The sequence below is a fragment of the Crocodylus siamensis genome, chromosome 8 (assembly GCF_052110815.1).
Source record: "Crocodylus siamensis isolate JL-2025a chromosome 8, ASM5211081v1, whole genome shotgun sequence".
In the NCBI taxonomy this organism is placed as follows: Eukaryota; Metazoa; Chordata; order Crocodylia; family Crocodylidae; genus Crocodylus; species Crocodylus siamensis.
The window spans coordinates 74,820,370-74,842,994 of record NC_143402.1 but is presented as its reverse complement, the minus strand read 5'-3'; the positions used below and the strand labels follow the sequence as shown (position 1 = coordinate 74,842,994).

The window sequence follows — 22,625 nt, the reverse complement described above, 5'->3', positions numbered from 1 at the left end:
ATACGAAATTTAAGTTTTACATTTAATTCATACAGGAGAATAAGGTTAGGCACCAAAGTTATCTAATCAGTTATGATGAAGTTTCTCATTGAAGTCAACTATTTTTCCTTTTTTCAGCCTCTCTTGCAATAGCAGTTGGTTTATTCCTTTTCTAATTTTTTTTCTAAGTGTAACTGTTAGTTAAAATAATTGTCCAGTATAGTGGGCATAGCAAGAAAGAAAAAAAGAAAACTAATTGGGGAGCTTTCTCTTCTTCCTTTAGTATTTCCTTTGAAATTCAACTCTAAAGAGAACTCTTCTATTTGCCACAGTAGGAAAAGTGTGAGCTTGATACATGAAAGTGTTGAACTGCTAAAGCCAATCTAGTAGTGACAACACAACTCCCCCCCCGCAATGAATTCCATGTAAAACAAATACCTGGTACACAACTTAATAATAAATTAACATCATACTACCACTATGATTTTTTTTCTAGAGATGTTGTGTTCAAGAATCTCAAATACCTTAAATATTAATTGAGCTTCAAAATAGCCCAAAGAAGAAGGTAAGGGATGCAATTTCATTCTTGACTGAATACCAACATAAGAAATGGAACAGAGATACTGATTATCAGTACAAAGAAATGCTCTAAAAGGAAGAGGAGAAAGGAAGAATGAATGGAAATAAACAGACTACAAAGGAAATTGAAGAGAGGCAGCCCAGAAGCACAAGAGGAAGAGAATAAGGGGTTGGTGAGAAGGACTGATGGAGCTTGAGATTGAGAAGCAAGGCATAGACTAGAAGACTAGGAGCAGAAAAGAAAAGAAAAAGAAAAGATAAAGTAATTAAACACTGTGTTATAAAGCATATGCCTAGGGAGTTGTATTAAGATTTCACAGACAAGCTTAATTCTGACATTTCCTAAATTTTGAGTGCTAGACTCTGCAAACTATGTTTCAAAGAAAGTTCTTTTGTGTGTGGTATTATATGAATTGCTAAGTCTTACCTGGAATCTAAAACTCAATATGTACATAAACCTTATTTGTGAGATCAAATGTAGAATTTTTACCTGTGTGCAAGTGGAGATGCTACCAAAGCCGAATCCTCTTTAGAGGAGATTTTCCACAATTCCTCCAGTTTAGAGTCACTTGCTCCCAATTCTCCCATGACCCAGTCAGGTAAACCTTCTGGACTACTGCTCCGTGCTCTCACTGAATTTGGCTCATCAAAATATATGGACTATAATTTTTTTTAAAAGTAAAAATGTAAGAATTGTAATTAACTTTTTCAGAAATACATGAATCCTTATTTTCATTGCCACTCACTTGATGGCTTGATACCAGCATAAACGACCTAATCCTGCTCCCACTAAAGTCAACAGAAATATGCAAATTAGGGTTTGTTACACAGGGAGCAAGTTGTGACATGAATTTACAATTTTTAAGTTCCATCACACTACCTTCCACCACGCTGCACTTGGTATGCACTAGAAGTCAATGTACAGTTACAAGTATCCTGCAGTTTGTCACCTAGATTACTGTGCATTAACTTCTCTATGTAGACAAGTCCTAAATGCAGCAAGCAGGAATGGATGGGCCTTTCAAATAGGTAAGTATCCTGGGTTAACAGGAAACTAATTAAGTTTAATAATAATTTATCACAACAGAATATCTTTGCACTGACAGCATTACTGATAGGCCATACTCTTCAGAACTGTTTGGCAATTTATAATACTGTTTATCGGTCTTGTTACCTACTCACATGCTATGGTAATGACCAACTAGGGACTGAGCTTTCTGCACTCACCAAGCACCTCACTGGCAGCTTGTAACAAGACTCAAAGTCTGATTCTTCTCCTCTAGGCTCCTGTATACTAAGAACCCTTTTCTGAGAGAGAAAACATTTTGAATCATTCAAAAATGCCACAGGCATTTTTAATTTTTTCTTCTTGTTGTTGAAGTTGGGAGTCACAAGAGTAAAGAACAAAAGGGAAAACACAGCTATTCCCACAGTACTTTGAGAGATCTGAGATGCTTGGTTCTTAATGAGAAATCATCACTAATATTTTTCCAATAGAGTAAGTAATGAATTAAAAAAATAGTTAGACTTGTAATTGTTCTAGGGCAGAAGCACTGAAAGAACACTTCCACCCCCCCAAAAAAATCAGGTAGTAATAAGACTGCAAGTTGTATATACAGGCAGTCCTTGGACTTATGACAGAGCTGGTTCTTGAAAACTGAGTCTTAAGTCGAAACGTAACTTATAACATTGTTTCTTATGAGAAAATTGGTTCTAAATGGGGGATTCGTTCCTGAATCAAGGCCCAATACGCTATTTTCATAAAAATACCCTAGAATTTTTTAATCGATCAATTACAGATGAGTAAGATGGCTACAGTAATGTATTTATATTGTAAGTAGCAATCACATTGATTTGGAAGGACTTCTTTGAGGTAACTGCTAGACTTTTAGAAAGGCTCTTGGTTGGACTTTTTGAAGGTTTTTTGCTACAGGTTTTTCTGGAGACTTGTCTGGTTTTTTAAAGAAAATGTCCAAGGAAGTTAGGACAGATGTTCTCCAGGGAGATGAGCGATGCAGAGAACTTGTTCGCTGGCATGGTGTCACATCGGATCAAGCATTGTAAAGTCAAACTGACGTCATTAAGTTGAAACAAGAGTGTTGATTTATAAACATTGTAAGTGTGCAACATCGTAACTCGAAATGTTGTTAAGTTGAGGACTGCCTGTATTGCTTTCCTTCCAAGAAGCTCAATACATATTACAAGTGTCAATAAGGACCTCATTTTCAGACTGCCAAAGTAAAAGGATGGTGCAAGATGCTAATTTCTTCTTAAAACAAGCACCTAAGTCTCCCATTGCTCGTAAGAAATATTAGCATCCTTTTATTTTCCAAACAGTGTCTAAGAAGATTTCTACACTGCCTTAACCACACATCAGAAAGCCTGACAGGAGGTACCTTGTGTTACTTTCTGAAGTGGGGGTAATGCAGCCACCTAGTGCTGTGCTGTGCTGAGTGCATACCAGTAAGCCCATCCAAATGATCCGTCCCACTGGGTTTGTAGCAACACCAGGATGACAGACCCCTAAAACTTATGCTTTAAGCCAGTGGTATTCAACTTATCCAACAGGCTGGATGAGTAACATAGAGCTGGCTTGTGGGCTGGATCTAGAGCACAGGGCTGTGTCATCTGGCTTACATGGCTGGAATTTATTGGAAGCAGAATTAAGTGCTGCAGATCCTGAATCTGTAACAGCCACTGCAGGTGCCACTCCTCCCACTACCAAATTTAGGGCCCTGTGGGCTAAATAACATAGCTCTAGGTTTCAGATCTGGCCCCATTAGGCTCCTCACGAGTCTGGAAATTTGGTGGTGGAAAAGGCAGTGATAATGTTAACTGCTATGGCTCTGGGAGCCATAACAATTAATCCTGTCACTATTGGCCCCACTGCTAAGTTTCCAAACCTGTGCGGACCACCATGGGCAAGATGACGAGGCTCTTCAGGCTGAACCAGCCCACAGGCTGTATTCTGGTTACCCCTACTTTAAAACACAAGATAATCTTTCCTTTCAAAGTAATAATTTGCTGTCTAATGCAAAGTTTGTTCTTGTGATTTTTGATTATGTTCTTCTAAACCTACCTTAGGTTCTGTGCATATATCATTTAATACTAATCAGATAAAAATCAAAGAAGCAACTAAAGCCTTTAGAAGCTTTCAGAACATTATTTTCAACTGGCATTTTTGGAAACAACGAATTTTTAAAAAGGAAAACAAAATGGATCACAAAGTTTTTACAGAAAACCTAGATGCCTGCATTCAAGTTCTGATTAGAAATACGAAGGATGTATGGAACAAATCAGATCCTGACATTCACCTTATTATTATTGTAATATTTCACACCAATTTTGTAACTAAAGTGACATTTAAATGCAGTTTAAATATTCTTTAAGAAAAATTCAAGCTTATTTTCTACAAAAATGAAATAAATACCCACCATATATGAAGGTAAGGTTTTCAGCGTTCCTGGTTCTGGCTTATGTACAAAAGGACCTTCCAGTACTCCCCGTTTCAACATATGTAGCAAAAGTTTTGCATACAAATTCCGGTTCTTCCTACCCATGATTCCTGCACCTGCTCCAGAGGGCTCACAGAGTTTTTTAATCCAGAGTGCGCACCTTTGACGTTCTAGAAAAATATATTCCGTTAATATAACATGTCTGAGAAAAATAGAGCAAACACAGCAGCAGCAGCAACTACAAAAGACAAGAAAATATTTTATTTTCTCACATACAACACATGCTCTTTACCCAAAAATTAGCTCCCCCCCAAATTGAAGTACATCAATTTCTTAAAGTACTTCTTCTTAAATGGAGAAGCTGATTTTTCTGCCTACAATAGAAGCCTTCTTCTTGATTCTTTCTCCAAACCCAGCAGTAGCAGCGGCATTTCATTTCAGGCAGCTGAGGGAGTCAACTGACTTAATGATCAATTGTTCTTCACTCTATACATTAGGAAGACCTACTGCCTTTGGACATCTTTGACAGCATGCCTTCAATAATGACATCAGAAAGCCAATGGAACTTCTTGTCTATCAGGCTGTTGTCATCCCTACACTGGTGTATGGGTATGAAACTTGGATGACACATGGGAAATACCTGAAAGCTTCAGAACGTTACCATCAGCAATATCTTTGGAAAATCCTTCGTATCAGTTGGAAAGACAGAAGAACAAATGCCACTGTTATGGCTCAAGCAAATACTGTCATTATTGAAGACTTGTTTATACAGCACCAGTTCTTTTGGACAAGACATGTCATAAGGCTGCCTGGTAACTGGCTCCGAAAACAGGTCCTACACTCCAAATTCACCACTCTTAAGGTGGGCAAAAGAGATTAAAGAAACCTTGAAGGCCAATCTGAAGAAATGCAATATTTATATCAATACCTGGGAGACTCAAGCACTGTATCATCTCCACTGGCACCATGATGTATGACAAGGCAGTGATCGTTCTAAGCAAATTCACCTCACAATGGAGGCAGACAGACAAGAGATAAAGGGAAAGAGCTGTGTTTTGACATCACCAGGATCGACTCCCTCTCAGAACTATTTGCCTTATCTGCAGGTGAAAATGCAGATCATAGATTAACCTCCGCAACCTAGGGACTTAATGATGACTTTCCTGTTTACTGGAAGACTGTCATCCTCAGGTCAGGGGACTGCTGACAACAAAGAGAGATGTTAATATTCATCCCTCCTTAAGGATCCTGATGCTCCAATAATCAAGCTAAATTTTATTCAGGCAATTTTGCTTCTCTGCTAGCTATTCCTGGTCTCTTCTCTTATTTCACAGCCTTGCAGACGTTTTAACTCTGTCCCTGCTCTGGAAAATCTTTTTTTCTTCATTCTACTTTCCCAAAAACAAGCTGTGTATTTTATTCTGGGGCATGCTGTATGTGAAAAAATATAGTAGCTGTTTATACATCCCTCTTGTTAACCAAGAATTTATATTTTTACAGTGGAAGGCAAGGTAAATAAGAATTAATTCCTAAAAAAAAAAAAAAAAAAAATACAGGTTTTACTTAAATCACATATATAATTATTTTCAAATAGGTTATTTTTTAAATTATGACAGCAACAGATCTGATGCTTTGAAGACATAGAATATTCAAAGACTATTACACCAAGATGTGTCAGATGCTATGGACACATGTAGTGTTCAGAGGTTATTGCACTGATTTTATAATTGTTAAACATAACTACATGGGTTAGCTAATGACTATATTCTATGGTTCAATGATGCTTCCCAATGGAATTGAAACTAAGAGGTGGTAATTAACACACAGTTAAGCGTGTGGAAAGTTTGCCTTTTATAGAAACAGCATACATTGGTTTGACCTGGTAAAAAAAAGGGTGGAAAATTACATAAAGAAGCTACCCTGGCCTATGGAAAGAAGATACTCACACTAGTTCAACGATTCTTAACCAGGATGATACAGCACTCTGGGATGCCTTGAGATCCTTTCAAGGGTGCCATGGGGTGCTGAATACCATGCAAGTTTAGCCCTGATAGATATGCAAACAAGGTTCACAAGATAAACCCAGAGATTTTAAATAGGAATCCACAGTGTTAAAAACATTCTGATCCATTGTGACCTGAATTCTTTCCAACAGAAGAATCAGTCTGTTATCATTCTGTAGTCAAAAATTGAGTGAATAGTAAGAGCCATCATTTTCCAATGGGATGCCTTGAGTCTACTGAAGGGTGTCTTGAGTCTACAAATGTTGAGAACCCTCTGCACGAGATAAAAGTCTGAGTCTGTGACCAGCAACAGACACTCCCAGAGTGTCTGAAGTATTTTATGAGTCTCCCCATGTAGATGATTTCCATAGACTTCAGTTGTATTACACTGGCCTACACTGCTTGTGAGAGAGTGAGAATAGGCCCACTTACGGTATATGCAACTCTTGAACAGAGTAGATTCTGCTTATTTTATATAGTCTTCTTCCCCTGTACAATTATGTATACAAACAGACTATAGTACCAAACAGAACAGGGTAAAACAAAACAACATAGAGGTGGGTAGTATAATTGCTGCAAACAGCCCACAGGTGACTTCATGTACTTTTGGAATGCTTTATTCAAAACAATGTGAACAGCAAATACAGCAAACCTAGCAAGAAAGCTATGAAACAGCACAACAGGTACGATAACTCAAGAAAACTTATTTCTTTTCCTGAGACAATGTTATCTTCATGTGTCTACAAAAAGTGCCTTCTTTCAACAAAATTTTCTATTTACTAAAAATAGTCAAACTGTCGGCTTTTCTTGACATTTGGGACTGAGAGCATCCCAGTCTTGCATCTCTCTTTCCACAATGCTTTTTTGACAAACAACTTTAAATCATTGTGCTAATCAGTCCTCCTTTCCTTTCTCCAAGACATGCTGAATAAGTGATTCAAGATGGCAGCAATGATTTAATTAACTCATCTTGACTCTCTTTTGTTTTGGTTTCAGTTTATGCAGTAAGCCAAAATATGCAAATAGCCAGGTGGAATTTAATGGGAGAGGTGGTAAATATTTTGTCCTGTGGAAAAGTATGTTGGTTTTGCTGTTGTTGGCTGTAGCCGTGTTGGTCTAGATTAGATTACCAAGCATATATATATATGTGCTGACCAAACAAAAAACAAAATCTAGGAAAAAGATAATTTATTCACAGGAATAGCAAAGAAAAGGAGGATCTAGATTTCAAATAAATTATACTAATTTTAAGAAATACAGTCCCATGTCCATTGCAATAATCGAATCTTTCAGTGATCAACTAGCAAGGTTCCCATCAAGACTGTCAACAATACATTGGCCAGTCTAATGGGGAAAGGCTTTCTTCAACACTGTGGTTATCTAATAGTTTAAACAGAAGCCTGAGACCCAGTGACGGCCCCAAAAATGTAAACTCTAAACAAATGGTTGGAACACATACCCAACAAATACTAAATCATCATCACATACTCCAGTTACATACTCTAACATGATAAGCATTATCCCAATATTATTCAGAATTAATTTCAACTGAATAGCTGTCCTTTATGCCCCAAACTAACCTAAACACTGAGCCACGTACTTGGCAGCAAAACCTTACATTGGCACAGAACTGTGGAATTAAGTGCCATTCTACTGAAAATGCTGCAAGACCCATCCACATGCATGGTTGAAGTCTGTGAAAACTTGCATGGTCATACTCTTAGAGGAAGACCACCACCACCCTCTTAAAGCAATCAACAAGCAAGAAACAGAAGCGTTCTAAAGCCCAAACCATAAACAATTAATCAACATCTAATGATTGAGACAACTGAATTATGCAATGATTTCAACACGTGCACCTGGTCTGCATGCATCACCACAAGACCCTTCTGCAGTGTAATTACTGTTTTACATTGCAGAATGTATCAAAATGACAATGTCAAAGAAACCTAATGCATCTAGGGACTCCAAGAGTTATCACAGCTCTTCCTGTAACCTACCAAATATCAAAGATACCAGATGGTAGATGACAGTCAGGCTGTCAACAGTATAAACTGCTTTCTTGAGCAAAGACCACCAAATGACTTACTAAAAAAAAAATGAAGTCACCTTTCCCTTTGCAACAAGCCTGGGTCCTTCTTTCTTTTGCAGTAAGAACTCATTTTTTCTCTTCTGGCTTTTGTCAAAGGAAAGGATATGGGAAAAAGGAATACTGGTGCATTTAATAAGCCAGTGAGCATCACTAACATAAATACACCTCCTATATGCTCCCATTTATGCCAAATCAACTTGTTTTGTTTTGTTTTTTTAAAGAAACTTCCTTCTAATTGGATGTATTCAAACCTGCCAAAACATTAAACCAGTTTGTTAGAACAACAACAATATCCATAATCCGACCACCTCTAAAAAAAAAAGCCTGAGGCTTAACACTTTGCAGACAGTATGGAAAAACTGAAGAACCTCTTGCAAAAATGTAGGAATTACAAAAATCTCTATATGACTATCAGGCAACTGTAAAAAGGTTTTCCACATACTGTAAAAGCTGTGTTAACCACTATCTAGGATACTCTATTAACAGGAATAAGGGCAAGGTGGGGGGGTGGGAAGCTTGCAGACAGCAGCCACCACTGCCACCCACTACCCTGCGCTGTTGCCTGCTCCATGTGCAGCTGCCGCCACCCTCCCCTCCTCCACTCCACAGGGGTTTTCAAGAAGTTTGAAAACCTCTGCCTCCGATAACTGGAATTTTTAGATACCCAGCACCCGCTTACCCCACTCATGCCAGCTAACATAGCTTTTACCGTACTATACTAGCTCACTTCTTTCCTGCTTCATCTGTCAATCAAAGTGCCCACAAAGGCAAAGTTGAAGGAAAGAGATCTAAATCTCATTAATGACGGCTGAAAACAATAAGTTATTATTACATTCTATCACAATATCCTCTCCCAGGATCTTCTTGAAGAGCTCTACTTTCATAGCCCAAAAGGACAAGTCATAAAAAAAGCTCTTCAACTAACAGGAAAGGTTTGTCCTAGTTTCAGAACATATAAAATTAACTGCCCTTGATAGCAGCTTAATTTTCAAACAGATAAAATAGGCATATCAGCAATAATTTCTGTGAATTCCAATTTACATTTAGTTTACAAGGTTTTAGCTTTATATAAAATATTTTGAGTGTAATTTATTCTCAAACCCAGAGCGAATGATTCTTCTTATTTCTTCCTCAAAAGTAAAATAAAACTATTGTTATGAGAATGATCTGGTTATTACTCTGAAGTGACATGAAAACCAATTTCTAATAACACCATATACCAAAAGATACCAAGCATCCTGAACTCCTTCCTGGTTTAAGTCAAACCAGAGTCCCCCAGTATCCCAGATGCTTTGCATCCCAGATGCTTCCCACCCCCCCAACCCTTGCCCTTATTCCTGTTAATAGAGTATCCTAGACAGCGGTTAACACAGCTTTTACTGTATGTGGAAAACCTTTTTACAGTTACCTGATAGTCATATACAGATTTTTGTAATTCCTACATTTTTGCAAGAGGCTGGGATATGCTGGGCTGCCTGCTCCAGAGCAAGGCTGGCCCCGCCCCTCTGCTCCCTAGCTGGAGCTCTGGTGGAGCATGCAGCCACAGCAGGGTCTGCCTGGCTTCCCCCTGCCCCCCACTGCTCAAGCAGGGATCCCCCCTCCTCCCTCCCATTTCCCACAGCACAGACCCCAGCCCCATGGATCCTAGGCTGTGGTATGCTAGCTAATCCTGAGAGGTGTCTGTGTGTGTGTCTCCAAATTTCACTGGGACAAGCAGACAGAACAGGGTCCGCTTAGGGCTTTTTGGAACTAATTAGTAGGTCAGCTGGTAATGTCTCTCCATTGCTTCCTTGGAAAAAGCTGTTTAAGAAGAGCTTGAACTAATCAGAGGGGCTTTTGTTTTGTTGACAGGCTGATAAACACTGTTATCATCTCCCTGCTGGCTCCTTTGCCTGTCAGGTTTGCAGACAGTATGAAGAAGCAGGGAGAGGGAGACTGAAAAGCTCGGTATCATTAACAGATGCATGCACTGCACACCCCACTTTGCCTCAGAGTGCTAGCCGGGAACTGGGGGCTGGTAACACTCCCACCCCTCCAGCAGGAAGCAGGGAAAAGCCTGAAGCTGTTCAGGCAGGGTGGGGTTTACACCCTTCCCTAATCCAAGCATCCTGCCTGGGCCGGGCCACACCCCTCCTCAGCTCAGCACCGAAGAAGGGAAGGGAGGGATGCTCTAGCACCCCCCAGCTTCTAGCCTGAGCCACTGCAGGCATGTGCTGGCATTTCCTCAGTCCAGAGGGAATGTCTGTGCAACTACAAACCAGTTCAACCTAGGCAGATTAAACTAACCTGCAAAGATTGAATCAATTCAGGCTCTGTCACAGGATGGGGTCCCCAAGGATAGCTGTGATACCCCTAGGGCTCCTTGACCATGCCAATCCTACCCAACAGGCACCCTCTTTCTCACCCGCCATGTCTTGCTGGTAATTTTAGTAGATTAAGAGGCTGCCCTCAAGTCTGTGTGGACATGGTCCTGCTGGACCCTGCTGAACCACATGGATTCTTGGATCCCTTTTAGGATCCCACTCAAAATGGATGCCTCACAGGACACCCCCAGCCTTATGGGCTAGACATGTGGCTCCAAAGCCGCCCCTTTACCACACCCCAAGCCTCACAGATGTTCGACAGCGTCTCTCCTGGTCCTTGCTATAGCTTGGCCTCTTGTCCTCACTGGGCTCTCAGCAGCCCTGTCTCTGCACCCCACATTGGCGCTGGGCTCTCCGCAGCCCCCTCTGGCAGTGTGCCCCCGGCGCTGGGGTCTGCTCACCCCCTTTACTCTACCCTTCTCTGGCACTGGGATCCCCACACTGTAGCAGGTCCCCAATGAGACCTCCTCCTTCCCCAATAGCCTCAGCCCGGTTCCTCCGGTATTTATAAACAGCAACTTAAACATGAACCCCTGAGCTATAACATAATATAAGCAGTTCAGGATGTGCTCTGTCCCTTTAAAAGTCCAACTTCACGCAGCACTAAGTACTTTGTAGGCTATTAGAACCTGTTGAGCTCCTAGAGCCCCATTAGCCCAGTATGCAGCATATCAAGCAGTTCCTAAATCCCTGAGCAATTCTTCCCCGGAGGCTCCTTCCCCTTAGCTGCTGCCAAAGAACTCCCCTTCTAGTCCCAGCCTTGGGATTTATATTTGCCCAGGGCCCTGCCTCTTCCAATCAGCTAACTGGGTGCAGGTGCATGCTAATTGACTTGTTAGCCTGTTGCCATAGTAACCTGTATCTGTGGGTTCCTGTCTTGCTTTTAGGGTCCTCTCCCTAGGCAGTTTCTGCTCTTATAGGAGCAGGCATCTTAGTGCCCTGTGATACCCAGTCTTTTTGAATGTCCGTCTCTAGCCCTAGTAAAGCTAATGGGAGTTATGATCTGTCAGCATCTCACAGAATTGTACCCATAATTGCACCCAAATTAGTTTGCATGAGCATTAATATTTTATCATCCAAGGAAAAGGTCTGAGCCAGGAAACTTTTACTTATACCAGTAATCTTTATCCCAACAGATACTTTCACTGAAGGCAAGAAGACTACTTGAATGATTAAAGCTTTACACATTCAGGTTCTTAATCTGAAGATTACATTCCTTTAGCAACATTCAATTTCCTTGTACTCTCCTAGCTTATAAAAATATCACCCATTAATTGATAATAACAGTTCACTTAAAACTCCCAGTGCTGAATGTATTTGTTTGTAAACATACCATATTTTAATAGCTAATTCTCCTGCAAAGTGTTTGTAATTTTATACATTATGAATCTCACAAACAAAATGTACATCTTGGAGTAATATAGAAATAAAATTATTCTGCAAACGTGCATTTATATCATCAAAATAAAATGGATAAGACTGAATACATACCATCACCAAAAAGTGCTTAAAAAGACCCCTAAAAGATACTTTAAAAAGTCTGTACAAAAATGGAACAGAGTAAAATTAGATTTGGGGTACTTAATCTGTCACTCAGCAAACCATGGAACACAAACATAAACGGGACCTGATTTTACCCTGTAAAGCAGTTGTCCCTAATCTTTCTGGTTCTGTGAGACCACTACTGGTTGGCTCGCTACCCCATTTTCGGAATGAGACTGAATCTTCCAGCAGAATTCCTGTGGCCCTCCAGATACCATTTGTGGGTGCTGTAATCTTACTTGGAATCACAATTTCTAGGTTGAGAACTATTGCCTCCATGTCATAATAGCTCCAGACTACATTGTACAAACATTTTTTTTCTGATTTTAAAATGCAAACAAATTTTAGCAGCTTACCTGATTTATGTTGCAATTTTAGAACATATGGCTTCATATCTACAAGATAGTGATCGAATTCTGCATCCAATTTCTCCCATGTTTCTTCTTCACTATTCATTGTGTTCTTTTCATCAGCTAGCCTACAAATGTAAGTTGAAGAAAAAGAGACGTATGAAAATCTCCTCTCTCAACACATTACTGTTATCAATTTCAGGTCTCCACAGAAATAAGTTACATAAACAAACCACAGAAACAACATGACTATCCTATTAGCAATACAGTCGCACAAAAATTAATGTGGTGGCTCTTTGCAAAGAATAGCTATTAAGGTGTGTAAGTCCCACAGACAATAAGCTTTTTGGAACTGGGAAAAGGGCAGAAACCAACCACACATAAAAGCATTCATCTAGGCGGTCTCATATCAGAAAACACTTAAAGAACCTTTATCTTATTCCCTACCAGCTACTAAAGAAGATAATTTTAATCAAAAATAATAGTTGTTCCTGCCTATAATCTGGTGAAAGAGAAAAAAAGCAGGAAGAAAAATAACGTAAAGGGATTATAAGATATAGCACTTGTATATTTTTTTTAAATGGTGCTTTATTAGGGGTGCCAGACTAATAGCCTCTCTAACTCATGTCCTGTGGATCTATATGATCATTAACCTCTAATTCAGGTGACCGTGTCCCATACGTACCCTGTATATTTTAGGCTGCAGTTAGTGTGTTCCTTTACACCTCAGAAGCAGGGGTGAAGCATAGGGGGTGCACGTGCAACCCCTGAGAGCAGTGGTGCACCCCCTGACCGGCTGTGCTTGCCGTTTAGGCGATGGGGGCAGGCAGGAGTACTGGCGCCCACCCTCCAAGCGTCAGCTGATCACTGCAGCTGCTTCCGCACCACACACACTACACCCACGCCACATCACACATCATACAATACACCGCGGCCGTCGCTGGATCATGCCCCCGCAAGTTGGTGGGACTAGTTGCAGGATGCGCCTCCTGACAAAGGTGGTACAAGTCGCCCTTGCTCAGCAGTACAAATACTTAGGTTTTGTGCTTAACTGTGTGTACAGTGAGTAATCCCCCAAAACCACAGAGGTTGCTCACAGCAGGTGCAGTTAAGCACAGACAGAATCCGAGCCTTCAAATCCAGTTCTTTACCTTTCCAGGCCTGCCCACGTGCACGCAAGACAGGAGGCAGCAAAGCCTCCTCCCTCATGCACCGCCACCCCCAGCTCTAATGCTTCCAAGCCTTACAGCAAAGAGTAACGTCCTGCCATACCGCCCTGCCGCCCGGCTGCAACCCAACCGCTTGGCAGCTTCGCAAAACCGCCGAGTCCGGCACGCCCGTGCCCTGCCATCGCTTCCACCTCTTCTACAACAGTGACACTGCACTGTGCGATGGCCAGAGCTTCCTCGCCCCTGTGGAAGTGCACTGCACTGCACCGCCCTCACACTGCACCACACAACACGCACACTGCACCACACCGCGCATGCTACACACACCATGCGCTATGCCACAGACACTGCACCACGCTGCATACCACACACGCTGCTCCACACTACACACCGTGCACTATGCCAGACACTGCTCACGCTCCACCACAGCCGCCGGTGGAGACCTATGTACTAAGAGGTGCATAGGCCTCCCCCCGACTCGGGGACTTGCCCCCGCCGAGGCGCTGCCCGAAGCCCGGAAGAGGCCGCTGCTCGCGTCGCCCCCGCTCCGCCCTGAGGCGGCCCCGGCCGGCTGCAGCGCTCACCTGGGCCTTGTCCCGGGCGGGCAACGGCTCGCAGCGACCCAGCCGCTCCCGGCGGCCCCGACAGGCCCGGCTTCCGGTTCCGCAGCGCCGCCCGCCCGGGGTTGCCACGCGACGCGTCCGGCCCGCCGCCGACATCCCCCCCCCACCCCGCCCGCGGCCTCGGGGGGGCGTGGGGCCGAGGGGAGGGGTGGTTTGTGGGGCGGGGAGTGTGGGGGCTGAGGGGCGGGACGGTTTGGGGGACGTGGGGGTGAGGGTTTGGGGGTGCTGAGGGACGGTTTGGGGGACGTGGAGGTGAGGGTTTGGGGGTGCTGAGGGACGGCTTGGGGGACGTGGGGGTGAGGGTTTCGGGGTGCTGAGGGACGGTTTGGGGGACGTGGGGGTGAGAGTTTGGGGGTGCTGAGGGACGGTTTGGGGGACGTGGGGGTGAGGGTTTGGGGGTGCTGAGGGACGGTTTGGGGGACGTGGGGGTGAGGGTTTGGGGGTGCTGAGGGACGGTTTGGGGGACGTGGGGGTGAGGGTTTGGGGGTGCTGAGGGACGGTTTGGGGGTGCTGAGGGACGGTTTGGGGGACGTGGGGGTGAGGGTTTGGGGGTGCTGAGGGACGGTTTGGGGGACGTGGGGGTGAGGGTTTGGGGGTGCTGAGGGACGGTTTGGGGGACGTGGGGGTGAAGGTTTGGGGGTGCTGAGGGACGGTTTGGGGGACGTGGGGGTGAGGTTGGGGGGTGAAGGGATGCAGTTTGGGGGTTGGTTGATTAATATAGATGGTTTTGGGGGTGTCCTGCCAGGGAGGTTGGGCTCCTGGGGCTGGAGGGCCCTTGCTTGGTGTCTTTCAGACGTTCCCACTGGGAATCGGTCATTTCCCGTTATCTGCCAGGGCATTTTAAGCTTCCCCAACACAGCCACATCCTGCAAGTGACTTGACAGAGAGTTTAGACAAGAGCCAGCCTGACCCGCAGCTCCCCGACAAGAGTCTTGCTGAGAGCTGGGCTGTCGGGCATGTCGGGCATGGGCTAATGCTTTTGGAGGAGTTTCCTCTGCGACAAAGTTTTAATTTTATTTATTTCTACAGTGTCGTATTTTTGTCAGGGCACAGCGGTGTACTCTGTGCGCTCTGCCTTCACGTCGTGGAAATCTACAAACAAAAAATATTTTAAAACCTGCAAGTAAGTAAGAGCAAATGTTTTATCACCAGGGCTTGATCCACACAGACACACAGAGGAATTGCAGTGGTCCAGGGATCAGACCTCAGTCCTGTAAACATGCCCAAACCTAATCCTGTTGAAGACATTGGATCTACTCACTTCGGTAAACCTCTACATATGTGCAGTAGCATTTGTAGGAACTGACCAGATCCATTGTTTTTGAGGATTTTGGGGGCAGCAGAAGAAATTGAAACAAGAGAGTTTTTGGAATGAGCAAGTTGGTAAACTGTGGTTATCTTTTTTTATTATTTGACCAATATCTTGAATATTATCAATACCAGGGAAAACATAATCTTGTTACATTTTTTATTTTCAATTTTAAAATCTATCTGTTTCTGCCAGCTCTACAGTAGATTTCAGAAATATACAGTTAATCTGGTGTTGAACATGGTTTACCTCTAAATACTTACGAAAACTAAATTGTTCAGCATCATTTTAGAGCTGGTATAAACCACGGGTTTCTGAAAAGCTGCTGGATACAGTTTGCTCTGATCTATCTTTATAGCAAAATGGCTTATATGGTTGAGTTTTGAGTTGGCTTTAGAAGTCTCTTTCTAAAGCCTTCAGATCCTTCTGAAGATTTTAGCACTGTTTCTGCTCTCCCACGGGTAGCCTCTGAAGCTATCCCCAGTTTAATGTACTAAGAGGTGCATAGGATTGATTGACGATGCAGCTATGAAAGTGCATGAAACCAAGTGTTCTTTTTATTTATATAGAAATTTAATGCAACACAGTTTGTTTCCCTTGTTTTCAAGGGAACTATCCATTTAGACACGAGTGAAATGAGATGAAAAAGGCAAAGAACACTTGGAGTGCATTCAAATTTTTCTTGAGCAAACTTAAGTAGTAAATTGCCTGCATGACTTGGGATACTAGATGTTAAGGAGAGCATAAATTCCCACTTTTATTTTTACTTAAACTGCATCCCTTTCCTCCCTTCCCCTTCCCTCCCCACTTCCCTGCTTGGCCTGCCTGTACATAAAGCATATGAAATGGCTTTTATCCCGAGTGAGTCAACTCTTTCAAATCATGACTAATCCTGATTCATATGCACAAATACATCAAAGAAGAATTTCTCTAAAGTACTGTAGCAAATCGGCTGTTCTCTTTGATTCCTCAGTTAATCTTCAGAGGAAAAATGACTCTGGATTAAGGTTCACTCAATGATGGCTATGACAGCTACACTAGTTACCTTCACAGATTGCACATAACTCCTTAAAATCTGCATATGCATATTTGCATAGTCATAACACCAAAAACAATACAATAGAGTCCATTTATCCATGTTTTATATCTTGGTACAATCTCAGGGCAGACTTTATAAGATGATTTGCCATCTTTAATCAAATGATTTTAATGTAATTATCATGGTAATACAAGTAATCTTTTTAAAACATTTGCCTTGTGCTGGCTGGAAAACTGCTTGATGAGTGCCTGGCCCAAGTAAGTGTACTAAAGCACAGGCACTTTCATGTTTGAATCATCAGGCTGAATGCCCAAATTGATAGTGGCGGTTTGGTAACCTACATGCAGTAAGTTAGTTTCAGTCAGCCCAGTTTACGTGACAAATGATAGTAAGCATCCTATCTGACAGCCTCTGTGGAAAAGTCAAGGCTGAATGGATCTAATGACAACGTACTTTTTTACCCAAGAGATTTTTTTTCCAAAACAGAGTAGAAGCGCATAGACTCAGAGTAGCATGGGGAAGCTTGCTCAGCTACTGATCATTATTTACCTCTTTTATTTACAGATGGAGAACTTCAAAATCTATATCTTTCCAACTACTTTATTTGTAAGTAGTAGACATTTCCTGATACACATTTGTATTTGTTCTTCGGATATGGGGGCAGATTCCAATCTGATCAGAGCCATGTTGTGCCCATTGTTGAGGATCTTGAAATATTATACCGTGCTGTTACCCTGAAGGGTGGTTGTTCATCTGGCAATGACAATGAACCTAAAGAAGTTTATAAAGGTTAAATGAAGACTCACAGAGAGAGTCACAGAGCCAGTAATGGAGCTACCTGTCTAGGAGTAATCTGAAAGAATAAATTGATCCACTTTACTAAGCATTGTTCTGGGTTTGCCTGACAAATCTTCTTTCAAGGGGAATGTTTGCAGTTATTTGACAGTTCCACAGTGTATGTCCAAGAGAGGAAAAAAATAGAGGGTTCATAACAAGCATCATGGTCTGCCTCCCACAGAAACTATTGTTCTGAACAAGTCAGTTGATATGTATTAATGTGTGCTGGCCCTCTAGAGGAAATAATTCTAGAAGCACAGTTGTAGAATACATAAACCCCGAAAGTGAATACAAAATAAAATCACAATTTGAATTGTAAAAATGTATTCATTTAAATAAAACACACTCAGTGCTTTTTTCATCTCATTTTACCATGTTCTCTTGTCTTTGTAACTGTCTCAGTGGGTTGCCACAAGTAACATAAGCACAGCTCAAGGCATTCTTTCAGTTGTCTAAAAAAATGGCAGGCTTCACTCACTCTTCCAAGCCCTCTTGGAAACATCTTCTAGATGTCCTACATTATTTTCAGGCTTTCTATGCAAATCTTTCATGTCCAAAACATTGCAATTCATGAAACACCCCACCACTTCAAAGATTCATCAGGTCACACTTTTTTTTCCTTCTTGCTTCAAGAGAATAGATAATAAATACAAAAATATGAACATTAGCTCCTAAGGGTAATGCTTAAGTACTCAAGTACTATGTATCCAGCTCGGGAGCAGGGAACAAGACAGATTGATGTGATCAGCAGGGATCCTGGTTTTCTGTGATTAAAAAAAAAAAATCACACATTCTCTGATTAACATCCCCCCCAAAATTCTCTAATTAAAAAAAACCAAAATCTGCTCTTAAAATGAAATGCCACTAATACATATAGGTATCAACTGAACACAGTGTTTATTGATATATTTACAATTTTAAAGCAGTTTGGAAGCCTACCGATATCTCAGTCACTATAATAAAATACAGTCTGAATACCTATACATTTTGGCGTTTGATTTGGGGGTTTTTAATCATGGAAAATCAGAGCTTCCCCTGCCCCCTTAGCTCACAGAACTCAGGTCCAGGCCACTGCTTCCAAGCCACAGCCCTGCCCGTGCCACTCACTCCCCCACACCACCTCTGTCAGCTCTGCTGGAGCCCATAGCCCCGCACCTACAACCCCCTGCCCTTCCTCCAGCCCTATGAGAGGGGTCTTGCAGCTGCCAGGACTATGGGGCCAGGAACCCAGGTCCACAGCTCCTTGTCCCCCACACCAGGCCCCAAGCCTTGGCTGGCACCCATGGGAGGCAACAGCTGCTGCAGCAGAGCAGAGCACAGAGCCCTGCTCCCCCTCCCCCATAGGCAATATGGCCAGAGCGGAGCCCATGTGGGGCAGGTGTAGGCTGCCTGCTTCAGGCACGGGGATAGGGCCGGCTCCCTGCCACTATGCGCACATCCAGAGGGGTGAGGGGACCCCTGCCCCCCAGATCTGTGAGTGGGTCAGGGGCAGGTAGGGGCTGCCTGCTGTGAGCTCAGGCTCCCCACCCTGCTGCCTTCCCCCACAGCCCAGTGGGTGGGATCCAGGACAGCAGGGCAGAGCTGAGCTGGTCAGGGAAGCTCCTTGCTGCTGCAAGCTCCATGCTGCTCTGGTGATATCCTGGTGTCAAAAAAAACTACGCGCTGCTGGAAACCAGAGCCTGGCTGGCTGAAGCCAGACTCCATTCTGCCGGATTGCCGTGGCTGCAGCCCACAGAGGCCCTCAGAATTCCAGATAAGGCTGCTGGGGCCAGCCAAGGTGCTGCCCTCAGCCTCCCCTACCCCAACCAGGGCAATGTGCCATGTGCCAGAATGCACGCGCACAGGTGTTTCCCAGGGACAAGCCGCAGCAGCACATATTGTACCGCTGCTGTTTGTCCCCAGGGAAATGCACATTATTGCTCATGGGGAAGCTCCCACTTTGTCTATACTATATTAAGACTAGATTTTCAAGTAGAATATGTGCCTGCCAACCAATTGGGGTGCCCAATGAAGGTGGTTTTGAATATTTTAGCCCATAAGTCTAAGGCAATGGTTCTCCAACTTTTTAAATTCCAGAGACTCCTTGGAAAATGCCAGCTCAGCTTTAAGTTATTTTTTTACTATAAAATAATAGAGCAGTTGTTCAGTTGCAAAGAGCTCAGAGAGACCAAGGCAGAGATGGAACTGGGACTAGCTTCCCAGATTAAGGACAATAAGAAGTCCTTTTTTAAATACATAGGGGGTAAAAAGAAGGTCCCGGGTAATGTGGGGCCCTTGCAGGACGCGATGGGAAACTTGGTCATCACACCAGGCAGCAAAGCTAACATGTTTAAAGATTTCTTTGCTTCTGTCTTCCTAAGTAGGGGCCAGAACAGCCACCTCCCTGCTGGGCCTCCCTCGGGCCCCAGGGGAGGCACACCTGGGCCACGGGTTAGCAAGGATTTAGTTAGGGAGCTTCTGGAGGGGTTGGACGTATTCAAGTCAGCCGGCCCGGATGATCTCCACCCTAGAGTTCTAAAGGAACTGGCCGAGGTCATTGCAAGTCCCCTGGCACGGCTTTACGAGCACTCGTGGTGCTCTGGTGAGGTACCGGAGGACTGGAAGAGGGCCAACGTGGTCCCCATCTTCAAAAAAGGCAGGAAGGAGGACCAGGGAAACTATAGGTCAGTTAGTCTTACCTCGATCCTAGGCAAGCTGTTCGAGAAAATTATGCTGGCACACATCCAGGAGGGGCCAGCAGGGGACTGCATGCTTAGGGGCAACCAACATGGGTTCATCAGTGGAAGGTCCTGCCAGACCAACCTGGTGGCCTTTTACGATCAGATCACCAGATCATTAGATGCAGGGGTAGCAGTGGATATCGTCTTCCTGGACTTCCGGAAGGCTTTTGACACTGTCTTTCACCCCGTTCTCATTAAGAAACTGGGGGGCTGTGGTGTAGACACCCACACAGTCAAATGGGTCGCCAACTGGCTGGAGGGCCGCACCCAGAGGGTGGTAGTGGATGGGTCCTTCTCAACCTGGAAGGACGTGGGCAGTGGGGTTCTGCAGGGCTCGGGCCCACGCTGTTCAACATCTTCATCAGTGATTTGGACGAGGGGGTAAAAAGCACCCTGTTCAAATTTGCTGATGACACTAAGATGTGGGGGGACGTGGGCACACTGGAAGGATGCAACAGGCTACAATCAGACCTAGTCAGGTTACAAGGGTGGGCGGATGAGAATAGGATGGGTTTCAACACAGACAAGTGCAAGATGATGCACCTCGGGAGGAAAAACCAGCACCATACCTACAGGTTAGGGAACTCCCCTCTTGTCAGCACAGAGGCGGAAGAGGATCTGGGGGTCATCAATGACTCCAAGATGAACATGGGCCAGCAGTGTGGAGAGGCAGTAAGGAAGGCCAACCGCACCTTGTCAGGCATCCACAGATGCATCTGAGCAGGTCCAAAGAGGTGATCCTCCCCCCCGTGCAGCACTGGTCAGGCCGCAGCTGGAGTACTGCGTCCAGTTCTGGGCGCCACACTTCAAGAGGGATGTCGACAGCATGGAGAGGGTCCAGAGGAGGGCCACTTGTATGATCAGGGGACAACAGGGCAGGCCCTATGAGGAGAGGCTACGGGACCTGAACCTGTTCAGCCTCTAAAAGAAAAGGCTGAGGGGGGATCTTGTGGCCTGTTACAAACTAGTCAGGGGGGATCAGCAGGCATTGGGGGAGTCACTGTTCCTCCGAGCACCGCCAGGAGTGACCAGGAATAATGGTCACAAGCTGGCAGAGGGTGGGTTTAGGTTAGATATCAGGAGGCGCGACTTCACAGTCAGGGCGGCTAGGGTCTGGAACCAACTTCCAAGAGAAGTGGTGCAGGCTCCTACCCTGGGGGTGTTTAAGAGGAGGTTAGATGAACATCTTGCTGGGGTCGTTTGACCCCAGTATTCTTTCCTGCCATGGCAGGGGGTCGGACTAGATGATCTGCTCAGGTCCCTTCCGACCCTACAAACTATGAAACTATGAAACCACAGCAGGTCAGAATGGTTTGGACACTATGGGCTCTGGGTTTATTCTTGGAAATTTTGTGTAGGTGCTTGCAGGCCTAGCAGTGCTAATATTGAGCAGCACCCTTGTTGAGAATCACGGATTTAGAGACTGTTGAAGGATGTGGAACATATACCAGTACTTTATTTCGTTTCCTTGAAATTTCAGTTGCACCAATTTTAAGACCCTCTCTAAATTTGCCAAAATATATCTAGACTTCAGTTTGTCCATATGTTACAGGTATAGAGGCCTTAGAATTATAAAATTTCCCCAAATACAAGCATTTAAATACATCTCATAGCTACTTCATTCACCTACCTTTAGAGGAAGATAGGATCTCTATAGCCATAGTTGCTAGAAAATATATTGATGTAGAATACTGAAACACAAAATCTTATAATAATGTGAAGTTTTAACATTTTCAGTAGCTTTCCTTAAGCTGATTTTTTTAATATTAAAATGGATCAAGAGGTCTGTTAGGTGAGTTAATAACAATTTTCTGTAGAATTCTAGATTAGTATTGTTTTTCTGTCAGTTTTATTTATACCTGTAAGGGTTGTTCCCATAGACTTCAACCAGAGCAGGTGCAAGCTTTATTAATAAAAGACTTCAAATTATTTAAATGTTTCCTGCACACATGAAAAATTTCATCAAGCCTTTTTTGTTTTAAATAACATCCCTCCACCATAAGGCCCCACAGGTTGCATGATACACAAACAGCATTTTCTGTGCACAAATCAGAACTTCTGCTATTCTGACATCTGAGTACAGTATTACACAGCATTAGTGTATGTTATAAAGATGCTTCATTGTTGATTTAGTTGATCCCTGTTTGTTGGTACATATTAATAATTACTGATTGGTATTTGATAAAGATTTTTTCACCTATTAATAAATACAGAGAAATAAAATTCATATTGGCTGGTATGCCATTAAGGATGTTGTTAGTTCATTTATTTCAAATATTCAGTGACTTTCACCAGGTTCTCATTGTGATATTTTACCATAACCTAGGAGAAGAAGATAGTCTGCGTAAAAAGCTGTAGAACTAATAGCTGTTGCTCAACAGTGAAGTTTTCCTTATTTATTTAAAAAAGAGAAATTATGAAATATTTAAATAGTGTTAAAAATTAACTATTGCTTACAACAGAATAAATAAGATAAATCAACCTGGAATGTTTGCTTTGGTTTTGCAATTATTAAAAAAAACTGAATCACTTCTTATAATTTTTGGAGTGAATTCATTTAGAAGA

The 22,625-nt window shown here is 43.2% G+C and overlaps 1 protein-coding gene across 8 annotated transcripts in view; it reads right to left on the bottom strand.

Annotated features, from left to right (window-relative positions):
• CEP112 (centrosomal protein 112) overlaps positions 1 to 14,273 on the bottom strand; it is a 279,030-nt gene extending 264,757 nt beyond the window's left edge. For 7 of the 8 annotated variants that reach the window (XM_090059025.1, XM_090059029.1, XM_090059032.1 and 4 more), the window contains exons 1-4: positions 14,117 to 14,273; positions 12,370 to 12,491; positions 3,993 to 4,183; positions 1,049 to 1,218 (exon numbers count right to left, since the gene is read on the bottom strand). In XM_090059025.1, coding sequence (XP_089915151.1) covers positions 1,049 to 1,218; positions 3,993 to 4,183; positions 12,370 to 12,469 — 461 coding nt within the window. In that variant the 5' untranslated portion in view covers positions 12,470 to 12,491; positions 14,117 to 14,273. The other variant, XM_090059026.1, reaches the window with a different exon arrangement.
• Positions 14,274 to 22,625: the final 8,352 nt, after the last annotated feature.